The sequence below is a fragment of the Lissotriton vulgaris genome, chromosome 11, assembly GCF_964263255.1.
Source record: "Lissotriton vulgaris chromosome 11, aLisVul1.2, whole genome shotgun sequence".
Taxonomy (NCBI): domain Eukaryota; kingdom Metazoa; phylum Chordata; class Amphibia; order Caudata; family Salamandridae; genus Lissotriton; species Lissotriton vulgaris.
In genome coordinates this window covers 1,025,268,307-1,025,282,688 of record NC_141699.1, presented here as the reverse complement: position 1 = coordinate 1,025,282,688, position 14,382 = coordinate 1,025,268,307, and the positions used below count along the sequence as shown (strand labels likewise).

Sequence of the window (14,382 nt, the reverse complement as noted above, 5' to 3'; positions counted from 1 at the left end):
ATAGAAAGTCAATAGGTAATAATAGTTGCTCTGTGTTCCCTCAAGTCTTCCGATAAAAATGGTGCCTCACTTGTGTGGATAGGCCTAGTGCCAATGACAGGAAATAGCCAAAAACGCAATGTAGACACACTACATTTTTACATTGAAAACAGAACCTTTTTTGCAAAGTGCCTAGCTGTAGATTTTGAACACTAACTCAGCCGGGACCTATACATTTGTAAAAACTAGACACCCAGAGGAATCCAGGATGGGGTGATTTGTGTGGCTCTCACCAGGTTCTGTTACCCAGAATCCCTTGCAACCCTCAAACTTTTCAAACTGCATGGATCCACAAAATTCCACACACTCAGCATTCCCAAAAGTCTTCCAATTTAATTGGTACCTCACTTGCGTGGGTAGGCCTAGTGCCTGCAACAGAAAACCGGCCAAAATGCAACATTAACACACCACATTTTTACAGTGAAAACTGACCCTTTTCATGCAAAGTGCCTAGCTGTGGATTTTGAACCTTAGCTCTGCCGGCACCTAGGGAAACCTAGCAAACCTATATATTTCTTTAAACTAGACACCCAGGGGAATCTAGGAAGGGGTGACTTGTGTGGCTCTCTCTAGGTTCTGTTACCCAGAATCCCTTGCAAACCTCAAACTTTGTAAAATAAAACACATTTTCCCCATATTTCTGTGATGAAAAGTTCTGGAATCTGCATCGGTCCACAAATTTCCACCCATCATGCATTCTCAAAAGTTTCCAGACAAAAATGGTACCTCAATTTTGTGGGTTGGCCAAGTGTCTGCGGCAGGGAAGGGCCCAAAACGTATTGTGGAGACATCAAAATTACCTATCACTAAACAACCTGGGTTTGCAAAGGAGCTCACTTGGGTTTATGACCTGCGCTCGGCATCCATCTAGGGAAACCTACCAAACCCAGACATCTGGTATTAGGGCGGTATGGTTTGGGTGGACCCCAAAAAGTTTTCTTACCCAGAATCCCCTGCAAACCTCAAATTTAGCAGAAACAAAATACACATTTCTCATATTTCTGTGTGGGAAAGTTGTACGATCACCGTGCTGACACAAATTTCTTACCACCCAGCCTTCCCCCAGGTCTCCTGATAAAAATGGTACCTCACTTGCGTGGGTGGGCCAAGTACCTGCGATAGGCAAGTGCCCAAAATGTATTGTGGAGACATCAAAATTACTTATAACAAAACGACCTGGTTTTACAAGAAGGGGACAACTGGGTTCAGGGGAGTATGGCTTGCATGAATCTCTTAACGTTTCCCTACCAAACATCCCCTGCAAACCTCGTATTTAGCTGAAAATATTACATATTTCTCACATTTCTGTGTGTTAAAGTTGTTGGATCACCTGGCTGCCACAAATTTCCTACCTCCAGTGTTTCCACAGATCTCCCAATAAAAACAGTACCTCACTTGTGTGGGTAGGCATAGTGGCCACAACAGAAAATGGTCCAAATTGTGCTGAGGAGATTTAAAATTTACCTTTCGGAAGGACAGACCAAACACACAACGTCATCAGTATTCTCGCTACTTTAATCAGGGAACTCATTAGAACGAAGATGTAACGGTGAAACAACTGCTGAGAGGGGGATGTCTGCCCTGTCTGGGGTGGGCATTGAGGGCAGGATTCTTGCACACGCCTCCTTATCTGCGGAAGTCATAGCCCATGATGGTCAGAGGGGGCCACTCCATGTTCTTTGCTGGGTCTACTCTCGGTCCACCTGGATCCCCCTCTTCAAGCACACCAGCTACACACAGGCCGCCGGATGTGACATCATGTAAGGATGCTCAGCTGTTAACTATTGGCCGGCAGTGAAGCGGGTTGGGTGACAACTACAGCACTTATTTAAAGAGACTACGGGAGGACCACGTGGGAGCAGCCCACAAGGTATTGACCGAAACAGCGTTGTGGATGAACACGAGAGTTAGGGACATTTCGAACATGTGTTTACCTCTGTACAAGTTCACATGGAGTCTACATTCAAATGACTTGTACCCAGGAGTACAGTGGATGAAAAATATGTTTATTTTAGATCTCAATTTACCACAATTTCATTCATGAGTAATTGTTCAAGCCCTGATTTTATATGTCCATTGCATTCTGGTACTTGTATGGTCTACATAATGATCCAAGCTGCAGGTAGGTAGAAACTAGTTCAAAAGTTTAGAAAATCTGCTTTTGCTTTCGCTTTTGACATCAAAGGGATTTTTTTCTTGCTTTAGGCTTTACTATTGGCAGACTACTCCAACAATTCAGCATCTAAGTCCTTAGAGCCTAGAGCCTGAAAATGAGGCTTGAAGTTTTCCTTTGAATGCCATGCGCCCCCTCATGGTTGCAGCCCAACCCGAGATCATCTGTTTAGTATCAATATCCCAAAACTGAGGGAATGTATGTGTATATGTCCTAATGGAGCCTGTGCTGGAACTGGTTTGTTAAGCTAAATGTGTTTATTGCTTGTGTCTCTGCTATAGTTTTGCCTCTGTGTTTAGAAGATAAGTTCATCGTGTACAAACCATGTGTGGTTGTGTATAGGGAAAGGAGGCGGTGGGTTAGAGAAGGTGAGGGCACTGCGTTGGAATTGCAACTGAATACACATGTAGAACAAATGTGCAGCAGAGGAGATGTGCACTATGTGCCTAAGCAATGGAATGTTTCTCCTACTGCATAGGTGGGAGGCCAGTTTATCATCCTTAACCAATAGACTGGCTCTCCAGGGTCCCAATTCGGGGAGGGGTCCCGTGTCAACCCCAGAGAGTTCACATAAATGCAGGTAAGGGCATTGGTGGACAAACACACCTGAATCCTGATCCCTCCCATGTGAACCTGCCAGAGAAGGGTTCACGGATCATCGGACGAGCTCATCAAGGACTAGGTTCTGCTTGGGTCACTTTTGGGTAAGTATATGCAAGTCCATAGAGTCGCAGTGGAGGCCTTTAGACCGTGCAAACATGCTATAGAGAGCGGGAGCAAGTGAGGCAGATAACACTGATGCTGGTCTTACTACTGCCTTTGTTATCGGGCGAATTATTGCTATCCTGGGTAATTATAGTCATTCATTCAATATAGTGTGGACGGATCGTGTGCATCCAGACCAGAGTTTACCACCAACCCCTATTCAAGAGTCAAAGGCCCCATTCCCCAAGGTTGGTCCCAGGAATTCCTGCTTGCCCTGTGGCCCTCTGAACAGGGTTTTGACAGTATGTTTAGTCCTTTCCAGAAAAAAGACCCAACAAGAAATACTCCAGTTATAAGAACGTGAAACAATATAACCACTCTGGTGGCAGGATAATTAATCTATTAAATGAATTCAGTTTCCAAGCAAAATTACATTTTCTATTATCTGGCAATTTAAACAAGCATTAATTAACTACTTCAGGATATGTAAACAAACATTGTGAATGCATCGGGGTGATTTGAATAGTTTGCTAAAAATCATACTGAATAATACAGGAGTAATTTACCGTTGTCTTCTAAACTGCACCTTCTGTAACGGATTATGCTCCCTCGAGTGTAAACCTATATTTAACTATATTTATCATAAAGTGAAATCTGCTCTTGCTTTAATATTTGTAGATTGTCAAATGTAATATAGCGCTAAAAAACATTATAAATCTTAGTTTAACACTTTCAGTGTGACGTTTATTAAGATAACATTGCTTTTATTATGAGTAACACTTGTGTATAATTGCTTGATAAAATAATATTCATCACCTACCTTTGGTTTATCCTATCAGCTTGGCATTTGTTTTTTGCTTGGCTTGTTTTATTGTATTATATTTGTTATGAAGCACAGATGTAAGGATGTGCACACGTACAGGTTTTTCCAATTGTCATATGACACAAATTCTTGCAAAATGATTCTGATATTGCACTTTTACACTAATTCAAAAAACATTTGCTGATTCCCAGGAGAGAAAGGAGAGTATGGTGAACAAGGAACAAATGGAATTCCAGGATTTCCAGGAAAGCCGGGAGAACAAGGCACGTAAAATCTACATTTAATAATTTTTTCCGTGTATTTTTACTTTGGCTCACACATCTTTCAAGCAGTAAACTGAAATTTGTTGAAATAAAATTTTCAGGCATAATATTGTTTCCCGACTGCAGCCTCAAAATCTTTTGGCAAGCAGGCATTCATATATGTGAATGATTGTGAAAACAAGAGTCACTTTGTCATTTAGTCTCACCCAGCAAAAATAAGTGACCAAAATATTTCTCTTAGCAAAAATCATAGTCAATCAAAACAATGTAACCATTTGTTTATACATACCCTGCAGTAGCTTCCATAATGTCCTGAAGAAGGCCACCTCAACTCTGTTGATGGTATTAGGCTGAAACAAGTTGACCTATTTTTCACTTTATGGCTGGTTAATTCTCCTTCTGTTATAGCTTGGTTTAATCCTGGTCCAGGGGTGACCCAATAAAGTCTATTGCATACCCTGGAGCTAGTTTGACTTCACACTCACTTTGCTCTGCACCTCTTTTCACATTCAGCTCATCTAAACTATTTTGTATACCTCTTACTCTTAAAAGAGACACTCCGGTAGCACTCTTTTGTATTCCAGAGGTTTTTCTTTTGTGTTGTTGGTTTCTGAGTAGGGGAGTTTAAACCTCCTCTGGCCCTCCCTGTGTTTTGATGAACAGCCTGTGCCAGTGGTGGAAGTGGGTAGTGCCACCCTCAGAATAATTTTGACACCAGTTTTATTGATCTATTTTGTAATTTAAGGACTGGCTTGACCCACAAGGTGATATAGAATGGTTTCAACAATACCTATTATTTATGTCACCCATTTAGAAGCTCATTTACTAAGCCATTTTAAAGTACACATGCTAATTCCGATACTATATTTGACTTCTCACATCAAGGTTCTAAAAGTCAATCAATCAAAAGATTTATTTGGTTAAAAAGATACAACCATAAAAGTACTCTCCTCAAAATTCATCACATTTCAGGTCTATACAACATATACAATTTTTTAAATATTTTATAGATAAATATATAAAATCCAATAAGTGATCAATTATCTGCTATAGATGAATAATACATGGAATGCACTAAGTAAAAGGTATTGTCTAATTATACAAAGAACAAAAAAAAGAATGACTTTCCTAGGAGGTACCCATTAGTATATATCCTATATTCCTTCATAAACTAAGGCCTCGAGGTGTGAATTGATCTTTCTTCTGTTGATTGCCATTTGTATAAAGATCACCACTGCATTACAAATGTTCTCATTATCTAGACAACGAATAAAATCGAATGCAGGTGTATAAAAATACAGTTTTTCATCAAGGAATAAAGGTTGTAAAACACTCTTTCTAATGTCTCTATAAAAATTATAGAAGAGGATAAAATGTAGGGTGGACTGATGTGATTTCTGGTCGCAGGGGGGCCTTGGTAAGATTCGGTTCCATTTTTTTATATCCTTAAGGGCAAGGTGTGACGACTGCTGGTGGTGTGACAACTGCTGGTACGCGTCTCTCCGGTTCCGGATCGGAGTGCACGCGGACTGAGCAGAGTAGCGAGTAGCGAGAGGAGTGGGAGTGGCTGGCGGCGGCAGCGTCCGGTTTACCGGCTGGTTTTCCCGGATTGCTGCAGTTTTCTGTGGGTGCTTAGATTGCCGCGGATGGTTATGGTTCGCAGCTCCTGCTCCCGTTCCCGCTAATACCTACCAACAATGGGGATCCATCGCTGAAATAAAAAACTGTGAGTGCGGAATGAGCCGGAGCTGGGGCTGGAGTTGGGCTGGAGTTGGAGCCGTATGTGCGGTGTTATTTCTTGCTCCGCGCTTACCGGGCAACCAGGTTGGTGCTCCGCTTGCGGCTGGAATCAGTGTTGGAATCAGTGCAACCCCAGAGTCCGAGTCACATTTAATTCTCTTGGAGTCACAATAATTATTTTCAAACCTGGCAAAATTAGTACTATTAGTACCTTTGACTTGGGTAATATCTAACATAGTTAATATCCATTATTGACAACAATACGAAGACGTCTTACGACTGGCAGCACGGGCACGCACAGGAGCTGAGGAGTAGAGGAGCAGGAGCCGGTGCTGGTGCCGGAGCTGGGTCAGAGGAGCACAGGAGCGGAGTTTGTGATTAATCCAGAGCAGGAGCTCTATGTTGTGTCTCTTTGCTCTGTAACTCCTCCGTAACTGCTCCAAGACATTGCCAACGCTGCAGATGCGGATACTGCTGAACTAAGAGGAAGCAGAGAATCAGGCCAAAAGGCACACCATTATCGAGTGCCGCTGTGAATTTCAGCAGCCGTTAGTCGGCAGTTGTAGAGAGTGTGCCCGGAGGAAGCGGAGGCGGCCCAGTTAGATCTGGGTGCAGCCTGCATTTAGCCTGAGGCCTGCTCGCGTTTGAAGCATTTGAAGCACAAGATAGTAAAGATGGTGGTTGTAGTGGCTGTAGTGGCTTCAGTATGCACTCAGGCAAAGAAAGAGCCCCTGGTACTACTACAAGAAGAACAAGAATAATACAAGCACTAAAAGCACCGGACAAAAAAGGAAATACAGCAGGAGGGAATCAATTCCTAATTTCGCCTATTGCACAATTGTTTGAAAAGACTACAAAAACACCATAAAAATAAAATTTATGAAGGATCCACTGGAGGCTATTATGCCAATGCAAACAGCAGTAGAAGCCAGCAATCTTCAAACACCGATCAAACCAAACAATAATTGTGTACAAAATATCTGTCAAGTTTCAGATGCACAAAAACAGAGCAAGTGTATGTATCCTTTAGAAACTGAAAAAGTGGAAAAAGTAAACATAACAAAGGGTCATTTCACAAATTTTGAAATGTTAAGTGTAGTCTCAGCAACCCAAAAGGAGCAGAGTGGTCTGGATGCACCTGAAAAATCACTGGATATGTTGACAGTCAGTATCCCGCCACCCTTGGAGGTAAATGTAATAATTTAGAAAAGCAAATGGGAAATTAGTTCAGAGACATGGGGCAATATGTATCAAGCAAATTAGCATTTGCAAAGGCCGGAATTCGCAGAATTTCAGCCTTTGCGAATGCTAATTTGCTAAATGGAATGTATGAAAAATTTTCGCAGCAAAATAAGGAATCGCAAAATGTGCCATTCCTTATTTTGCGATTGCACTTAAGGAATCGCAAATTTAGTGATTCCTTAAATGCAATGTATCAAATAAAAATTAATGCAAAAATGCCCATAAGGATTCGCAAATTACCACCAACTTTTAGTTGGTGGTAAGTTGCGAATTCTTTTGAAAAAGTAATTTATTTAAAATCCAAAGGTAGCATATGACGCTCATACATGCCCTTAGGGCATGTATGTGCGCCATATGCCCACACATGTCATTTTCAGGGGTGAAGCAGGGTGTTCTTGTGACACCCCTGCACCCTTGAAATTATTCCCAAATTGCGATTAGCAAATTGCTAATCGCAAATTTCCCCTTCATTCCTATGGGCCTCCTGGCCCATAGAAATGAATGGTAAATTTGCGATTAGCAATTTGCTAATCGCAATTTAGGAATGTTAAGGAATCGCTAAAAAGAAGCAAATTCCTACATACATACCGTTTTGCGATTTCTTAAAATTCGCTATTTAGAAATCGCAAATGGTGAGGATGATACATATGGCCCTAACTCAATTCAATTTAATTCAATAATATTTATTTCGATTTAAAAAACCATAACAGATTACATTCAATTCATTTAAAAAACATCACTTTGTAACATTTCAAAGGGCATCATGCCAGATCAGTACAAAATTATTGAGAATCAATGTCCCAATACAAGACCTTTCTTAGACATTAAAAATAAAAATATATATATATAAAATCCCGTCATTAGATACATTAATTGATAAAATGGCATTTGAGGAGTAATTATATTCATACATTCATGAAACAATATATTTCTTTATAATGTTAGCAGTTCTAAACTGTTAATCGATCTAAAAAAGTACACAAAAATTCCATGGCATACACCTAATATGAAACAATGATGCATAATCCCTCTAATGGGAAGCCAACAAGGTATAGGCATGGATAAAGATTCAAGTAAAACACGCACTGGTTCCTGTAAATATCTAGAGTTTCAGTCCTATTCTCTTTCTTATTAAATCTACACCAAAGAGATATCTACTAACACTAAAAACTATTGCTTGTGTCGTGTCTGATTGCAATACTCTTGCTGCCTCGTAACAGGATCTGATACCCAAAAGCTTACAAATGGGTTTGATCCATTTCCTCCTGCAAAGTATGTAACCTGGGCAGAAGAAGAGTAGGTGCAATTCATTCTCTTTTGCACCTGTGTGGCATATAGTACCTCAACCATCGCTAATATCCCCAACGCTACGGGCCCATATTACTGTGTTTGCATTTATCTGCAGGACACGTAGCGGAATTTCAAATAGAGGGATTTTGCCAGCTGTGGTTCTATTTCATCTAAAAAGGATTTAAATTTCCCATTTGGTTTTATGGAGAGGAACCTTGTAGATAAAGTGCCTAGTTTTGAGCAGTAAGACATGGAGTCTTGCTTAAACCCCCTTTTGTACCTCAATATGTTAGTTTCAGCAATTTTTTTGAACCCCTGGACAATTCATGGGGATGGTCCCAAAACTGCTTGAGTCCTAAGTTATAAAACCAATCACGAACATGATTTAACCATTGCAGCCTTGTATCATTTTTAATTCTAAGAATTTCCTCTAGGCCTTCTCTATAATGAATAAGTTCATCTGTTGCCCACAGGCGGACCCAAAACAATAGTGGCCGTAGAGTTGCCTGCTGGTCAGTGCGACGGACATTTAAATCCATCACTAGTGGTATTAATGGTGTACGCATAGGTAGGCTTGATAACTTTCTAAAAAATGTATTCTCGACCACCATAAAAGTATTCTTTATCATGTGACCCCACAATTCCGCTTCGTATAGGCATGCCGACTGCACCCTATATTTATATAACTCAAGTGCAGGAAATACAGCTTTAGACAAGCTACCCTCGTGCTTCCTTATCATTGGCACTGAGTTTTGGAGTAATATAGTCCGACTTTTTTCCAACTGTGGTCTCCAATTCATTTTAGAATCCCATGCAATACCTAGATAATTAAAATTTAGCACATATTCTATCTTCTCATTTGTCACAGTTAGATTTTTTTTAAAGATTTGTGTGGGTTAACTGCCATGTATTTCGTTTTGGTAGAATGTATTTCCAGGCCCTTCTTTTCACAATAAATCTCGAAAGTATTTAATAAACTTTGCAGACCCTTGGGGGTTTGTGATAATAAAATTGTATCATCTGCAAATAAAAGTGCCGGTAGTGGCTTCCCCCCTAACTTGGGAGAATCATGTTCGCAACCCAAGAGGTATTCAGGGATGTAATTGACATACAACGAAAATAAGGTAGGGGCTAGCACGCATCCCTGCCTTACCCCCCTTTTTACTTGTATATGATCAGTAAGTTCACCATTTGGACCCCTTCTTACCCTTGAAAAGTTATCCTCATGTAGTCTTATAATCTGTACAAGGATTACTCTTGGAACACCCTGGTCTGTTAGAGACTTCCACAAGATATTTCTGGGGATGAGGTCAAAGGCTGCATTAAGGTTCACAAAGGCAATATACAAATGAGCTTTCTTAACTGTAATATACTTCCAAATTATACAAAGAAATCTAAAAACCTGGTCTATTGTGCTAGTTTTGGCTCTAAAACCTGCCTGATACTTGGATAGAATACTGTACTCCCCAATCCAACCACTCAATTTATTTAAAATTTGACGTGCATATGTCTTTTGTAAAACATCAATTAAACTAATCGGTCAATAATGCGACGGGTCATGGCGGTTGCACTTTTTAAAAATGGTTGCAATCTCTGTGCCCTTCCACGATTCTGGAATCAGGGCACCTGTTGCAACCGAATTACATAAAAATGAATGTAGGGAGCCCAAACCTCCTTTTCATGTTTCCATAAATCACCTGGTATCTTATCCAGTCCAGGCACCTTCCCAGCTTTTACTGCATTTATTGCTACTAACTCAACATTACAAGTAGCAAAACAAGAGACTCAAGAATCAATCATAGCTGGAACAATACCGTGCACAGCTAGCAGTGACACCTGTGGTGATATTGATGGGGATATTGTTCCCCAAAAAAGATCTGACAATGATAATAGTATATTGTATTACCTTAACACCAATGAACCGGATGGATATAAAGCAAATAAAGGAAAAAATAAAGAGGAAATACAGCTATGTGGTACACGAATGATAATTCTACTTTTAATAACAAAATATCCTATTGTACTACAAAAAAAGTGTAGGGAACTCAGGTACGCCATGAAGGCGGCACAGATAATGTAACTCAATTTGATTATAATGGCCCAAAAAATCTCAGTAACCATCAACACCATAATTCTACAACTTCAACTACAAGCAACCAGGAACTAGGGTCAATCTGGGATATTTTCTATCATACATCCACACTGACATTAGAAGCTCTGACATTTCAATCAAATGAAATGGAGATTCAAGTTGATTTACTTAACGTGAAGACAAGCTTGGTAGTGGGCATAGATCAGAAACTGGTTGAGTTGAACAGCCTGATAAAAAGAGCACAAATGCAGGCCTCTACTACAAACATTAATTGAACATGTGCCCCCATAATAAGCACATTAATAACATTACCAGAGGCAATGACAACAATTCTTGAAGACGTCAAAATAAGTCTGCGAAATGGGAGACATAAGGAACAAGGGGTAAATTGGAAAATTAATGACACTAATCCGAAAAATGAGGCAAACCAGCAATGTGACTCTGACCATTGTATCTTACCCAATGAAATGCCCTACAGAGGTAGCTTAACTACGTTAATAGGCCATAACCAGCGACAAGAAAGCAGGATTTCTGATGAGGCAAAGAAACAGGTCAATTCATGTATAGAAGAAATCGTGAAAGAACCAATGATAAATGAACTTGAATCCCCACCACCTATTGAGATGAAACCACCTCAGAAAAAATCGGGTACAGCTACAAATAAGATCAAATGATCAAATGGAGCCCAATATTGGCAACAAAGGATAATAGAAGAACGGAAGTAGACCAGAGCCAACAACAGGATATAAAAAATACAGTATGTTTAAATGGTGAAGAAGCCTCTACTAATGGGGAGGTCAGGGAAGAGGTATCTCCAAAGTACTATTTATCGAAAAAGCAAATGGAAAAACTGCGTAAAGCAAGGAATACGCCCAAACGCAGCTTTGTAATAACAACACAGGTTCTAGAAAGTCATACTAATGCTTTGAGAGATGATGACGCTAACCAAAATGAAGGCTTTAAGGGAGAACAAGATAAAGAATCTCATGTGGATAAGAGCTCTCTTATTAATGGAAGAAGTAAGAAGTACTACGCCTTATTTAATAAAGGCACCAGAGAAACTTATCCTAAGGAGGACAGAAATGATACACAAAGGTAAAAAGGTATATTTATTTATTTATTTATTTTAGAAGCTTGTAGAGCGCGCGGCTACCTCCAGCGGGGGTGTCCCGGCGCTAAGATTACAGGAATATCACCAGAGAGGGTTGCCTAGTTCAAGTCCATCTGAGAGGAGAAATCAAGAGATGCAGGAGCATTTAATTGGCGTTTAGTAAACAGCCAGGCTTTTAGTTTGCGTCGGAAGACTGGCTCAGATTCGATGAACCTAAGGTCAAGAGGTAGGCTGTTCCAGAGCTTGGCAGCTGTGACGGTGAAAGTTCTGCCGCCACTTCGGGTAAGCCTGAATCTGGGGACGATCAGTAGACGAAGGCTGTTAGATCTCAGATGTCTTACAGAAGATGATATCTTGAGTCGTTTGCTCAGATAGGCCGAGCCAGTTCCGTGAATTGCCCGGAATGCAAGGATCAAGATTTTGAAATCAATACGCCGGGCTATGGGAAGCCAGTGTAACTCATCCCGATATGCTCTGACCGAATTGCGGGCAGGGATATTTCCAATGAGCCTTGCTGCAGCGTTCTGAATGATTTGCAAACGGTCTATAAGATATTGGGGGGCACCGGCATATAAGCTATTGGCATAATCAAGATGTGCCGTGATAAGTGCCTGGACAACCGTTTTGCGGGATGTTTGGGGGAGGTAGGGAAAAATCTTCCTAATCATGCGCAGTTTATTAAAACAGGCCCCCGCAACTTTATTGACCTGGGTTTTTCCGGACAAGGTGTCAAATATGAAGCCAAGGTTGCGGGCGGACTGCACTGGTGTGGGTGGAGGGTTCAAGACGGTAGGCCACCATAGGGTTGCAGGGGGAGGTGATTTCTGGCTAAAAAAGAGAACCTCAGTTTTGTCGGTGTTTAGGGCAAGGTGGTTAGCAGACATCCATGTGCAAATATTGCCAAGGCAGTTTCTGAAGTTGGCAAAGAGGGAGTCAGAATGGTCTCTGAATGAAAAAACGAGCTGAGTATCATCAGCATATGAGACCACCCTGACCCCCCATGACTCTACTACCTTGGCAAGCGGGGCCAAGTAAGCGTTAAACAATGAAGGGCTTAAGGCGGAGCCCTGTGGCACTCCGCACAAGAGGGGTTTATCCTCTTATTCAAATGGGTGCATCAGTACCCTCTGAGACCGTCTGGACAGAAAAGATTTAGTCCATGCCAGGACTGTACCACCGACCCCCAGCTGTTGTAGACGAGCTGTAAGTATGTTGTGGGATACAGTGTCAAATGCAGCGGATAGGTCGAGGAGGACCAACATGGCCTCTTCGCCCCTATCCACTGATTCCCTGATAATTTCAGAAACATCCAGCAGCGCCATCTCGGTGCTGTAGCCGGTTCTAAAACCGGACTGAGAATCATGCAGCAGCTGATTTGTTTCAAGATACTGAGCCAACTGTTTCTGGACCACTTTCTCCAGTACCTTGGCAGGTTTAGGCAGGAGCGATATGGGTCTGTAGTTGCAAAATTGTGAGGGGTCAGCGTCGGGTTTTTTCAGAATGGGAAGTAGCCTAGTCTGTTTCCACACTGAGGGAAATTGACCGTGGGTCAAGGAGGAGTTCCAGATGGAGAGGAGAGGTTTGATTAAAACAGGGGCGAGATTGCCCATTACTTTAGCAGGGACTGGGTCTAAAGGCGAACCAGACTTGACTTTATACAGCAGCGACAACACTAAGTCAGGGGTTAGCTCACTAAAAGAGTTGAAAGAACAGTGCGTGGAAAATGGAACATCAGAATGGTGGTTAGGTGGGGCGCTATCAAAGGAGGAAGAAAGTTTAATGATTTTTATTCTGAAAAAAGTCAGAAAGTCCATTGCACAGGTCTTGAGTAGGAACGCATTGGGTTTTCATGGCAGGGGGATTCACAAAATCCTTCACGATGGTGAAGAGAGTTTTGGAGGAATTCTGCGCCTGTTGAATGAGATTTGAAAAATAAGCTCTCATCGAGGAACGTTTCAGTTTTTGGAATTTATTTAGGGCAGACTTATAGGCCAGTTTGGCCAAAGGGTCATAGTCCTGTCTCCATTTGCGTTCCATCTGTTAGCACTTACTCTTTTCCTCACGAAGCAAGGGGGAAAACCAAGGGGCAGAGGGGCGAGATCTGGTGGAAGTCAGCGGGACAAGAGGGGCAACTGAGTCCAGAGCAGAGGTAAGGGTCGAGTTATATCTTGCCGTTTCTTTGTCAAGATCTTCCAAATGATTAAATTGAAACTGAAGACGGGAATCCATGGACTCACAAGTGACTTTGGTCCATTTGCGACCACTGTCTCTGTTGAGGGAAGAGGGGGGAGGAGGGGATGGAATAGTGATAGTAAAGGGAAGAAGGAAGTGATCTGTCCAGGTAAGGGGGAGGGGGGGGAGGGCAGAGATACCAGGATGATTGGAGAAAATAAGATCAAGTGTGTGGCCTGCTATGTGAGTGGGGCCTTTAACTAATTGGGACAAGGTAAGTCCTTGTAAAGTTTCCAGAAGGGAGGAGGCTTGTGCACAAGACGGATTATCAATATGGAGATTAAAATCTCCCAGCACTGTAAAGTGGGAGTGCTTAAGTGAGAAGTCCGCAATAGAATGCGTCAGGGCATTGAGAGAAGAGACGGTGGCTGCAGGGGGATTGTAGACCAGGATACCGGCAAAAATGATACTTGCAGAGTCCATGATCGTAAAGTACATGGCTTCAATAAGGCCGGGATTGGGAATTTTTTAAATATTCAATTTAAGGTGGGATTTCGCGATTACCGCGAGACCCCCCCCGGGTTTGGAATTTTCTCGATTAATGCCTACAAGACAGTAGCCAGGGGAGTGGCCAAGTTAATGTCCGGTTTGGACGAATCTCTGATTCAAGTTTCTGTGAGAAATAATAAGTCCCATTTGTGAGTGTCGAGCGATAGCCAGATATCAGTGGCG

The 14,382-nt window shown here is 41.7% G+C and overlaps 1 protein-coding gene across 1 annotated transcript in view; it reads left to right on the top strand.

Moving 5' to 3' along the window:
- The window catches only part of OTOL1 (otolin 1), a 68,720-nt gene that overhangs the window by 36,845 nt on the left and 17,493 nt on the right, over positions 1-14,382 (top strand). The window contains exon 4 of the mRNA XM_086944929.1: positions 3,932-4,003. Within this exon, the coding sequence (XP_086801055.1) occupies positions 3,932-4,003 (72 nt within the window). The remainder of the gene's footprint in view (positions 1-3,931; positions 4,004-14,382) is intronic.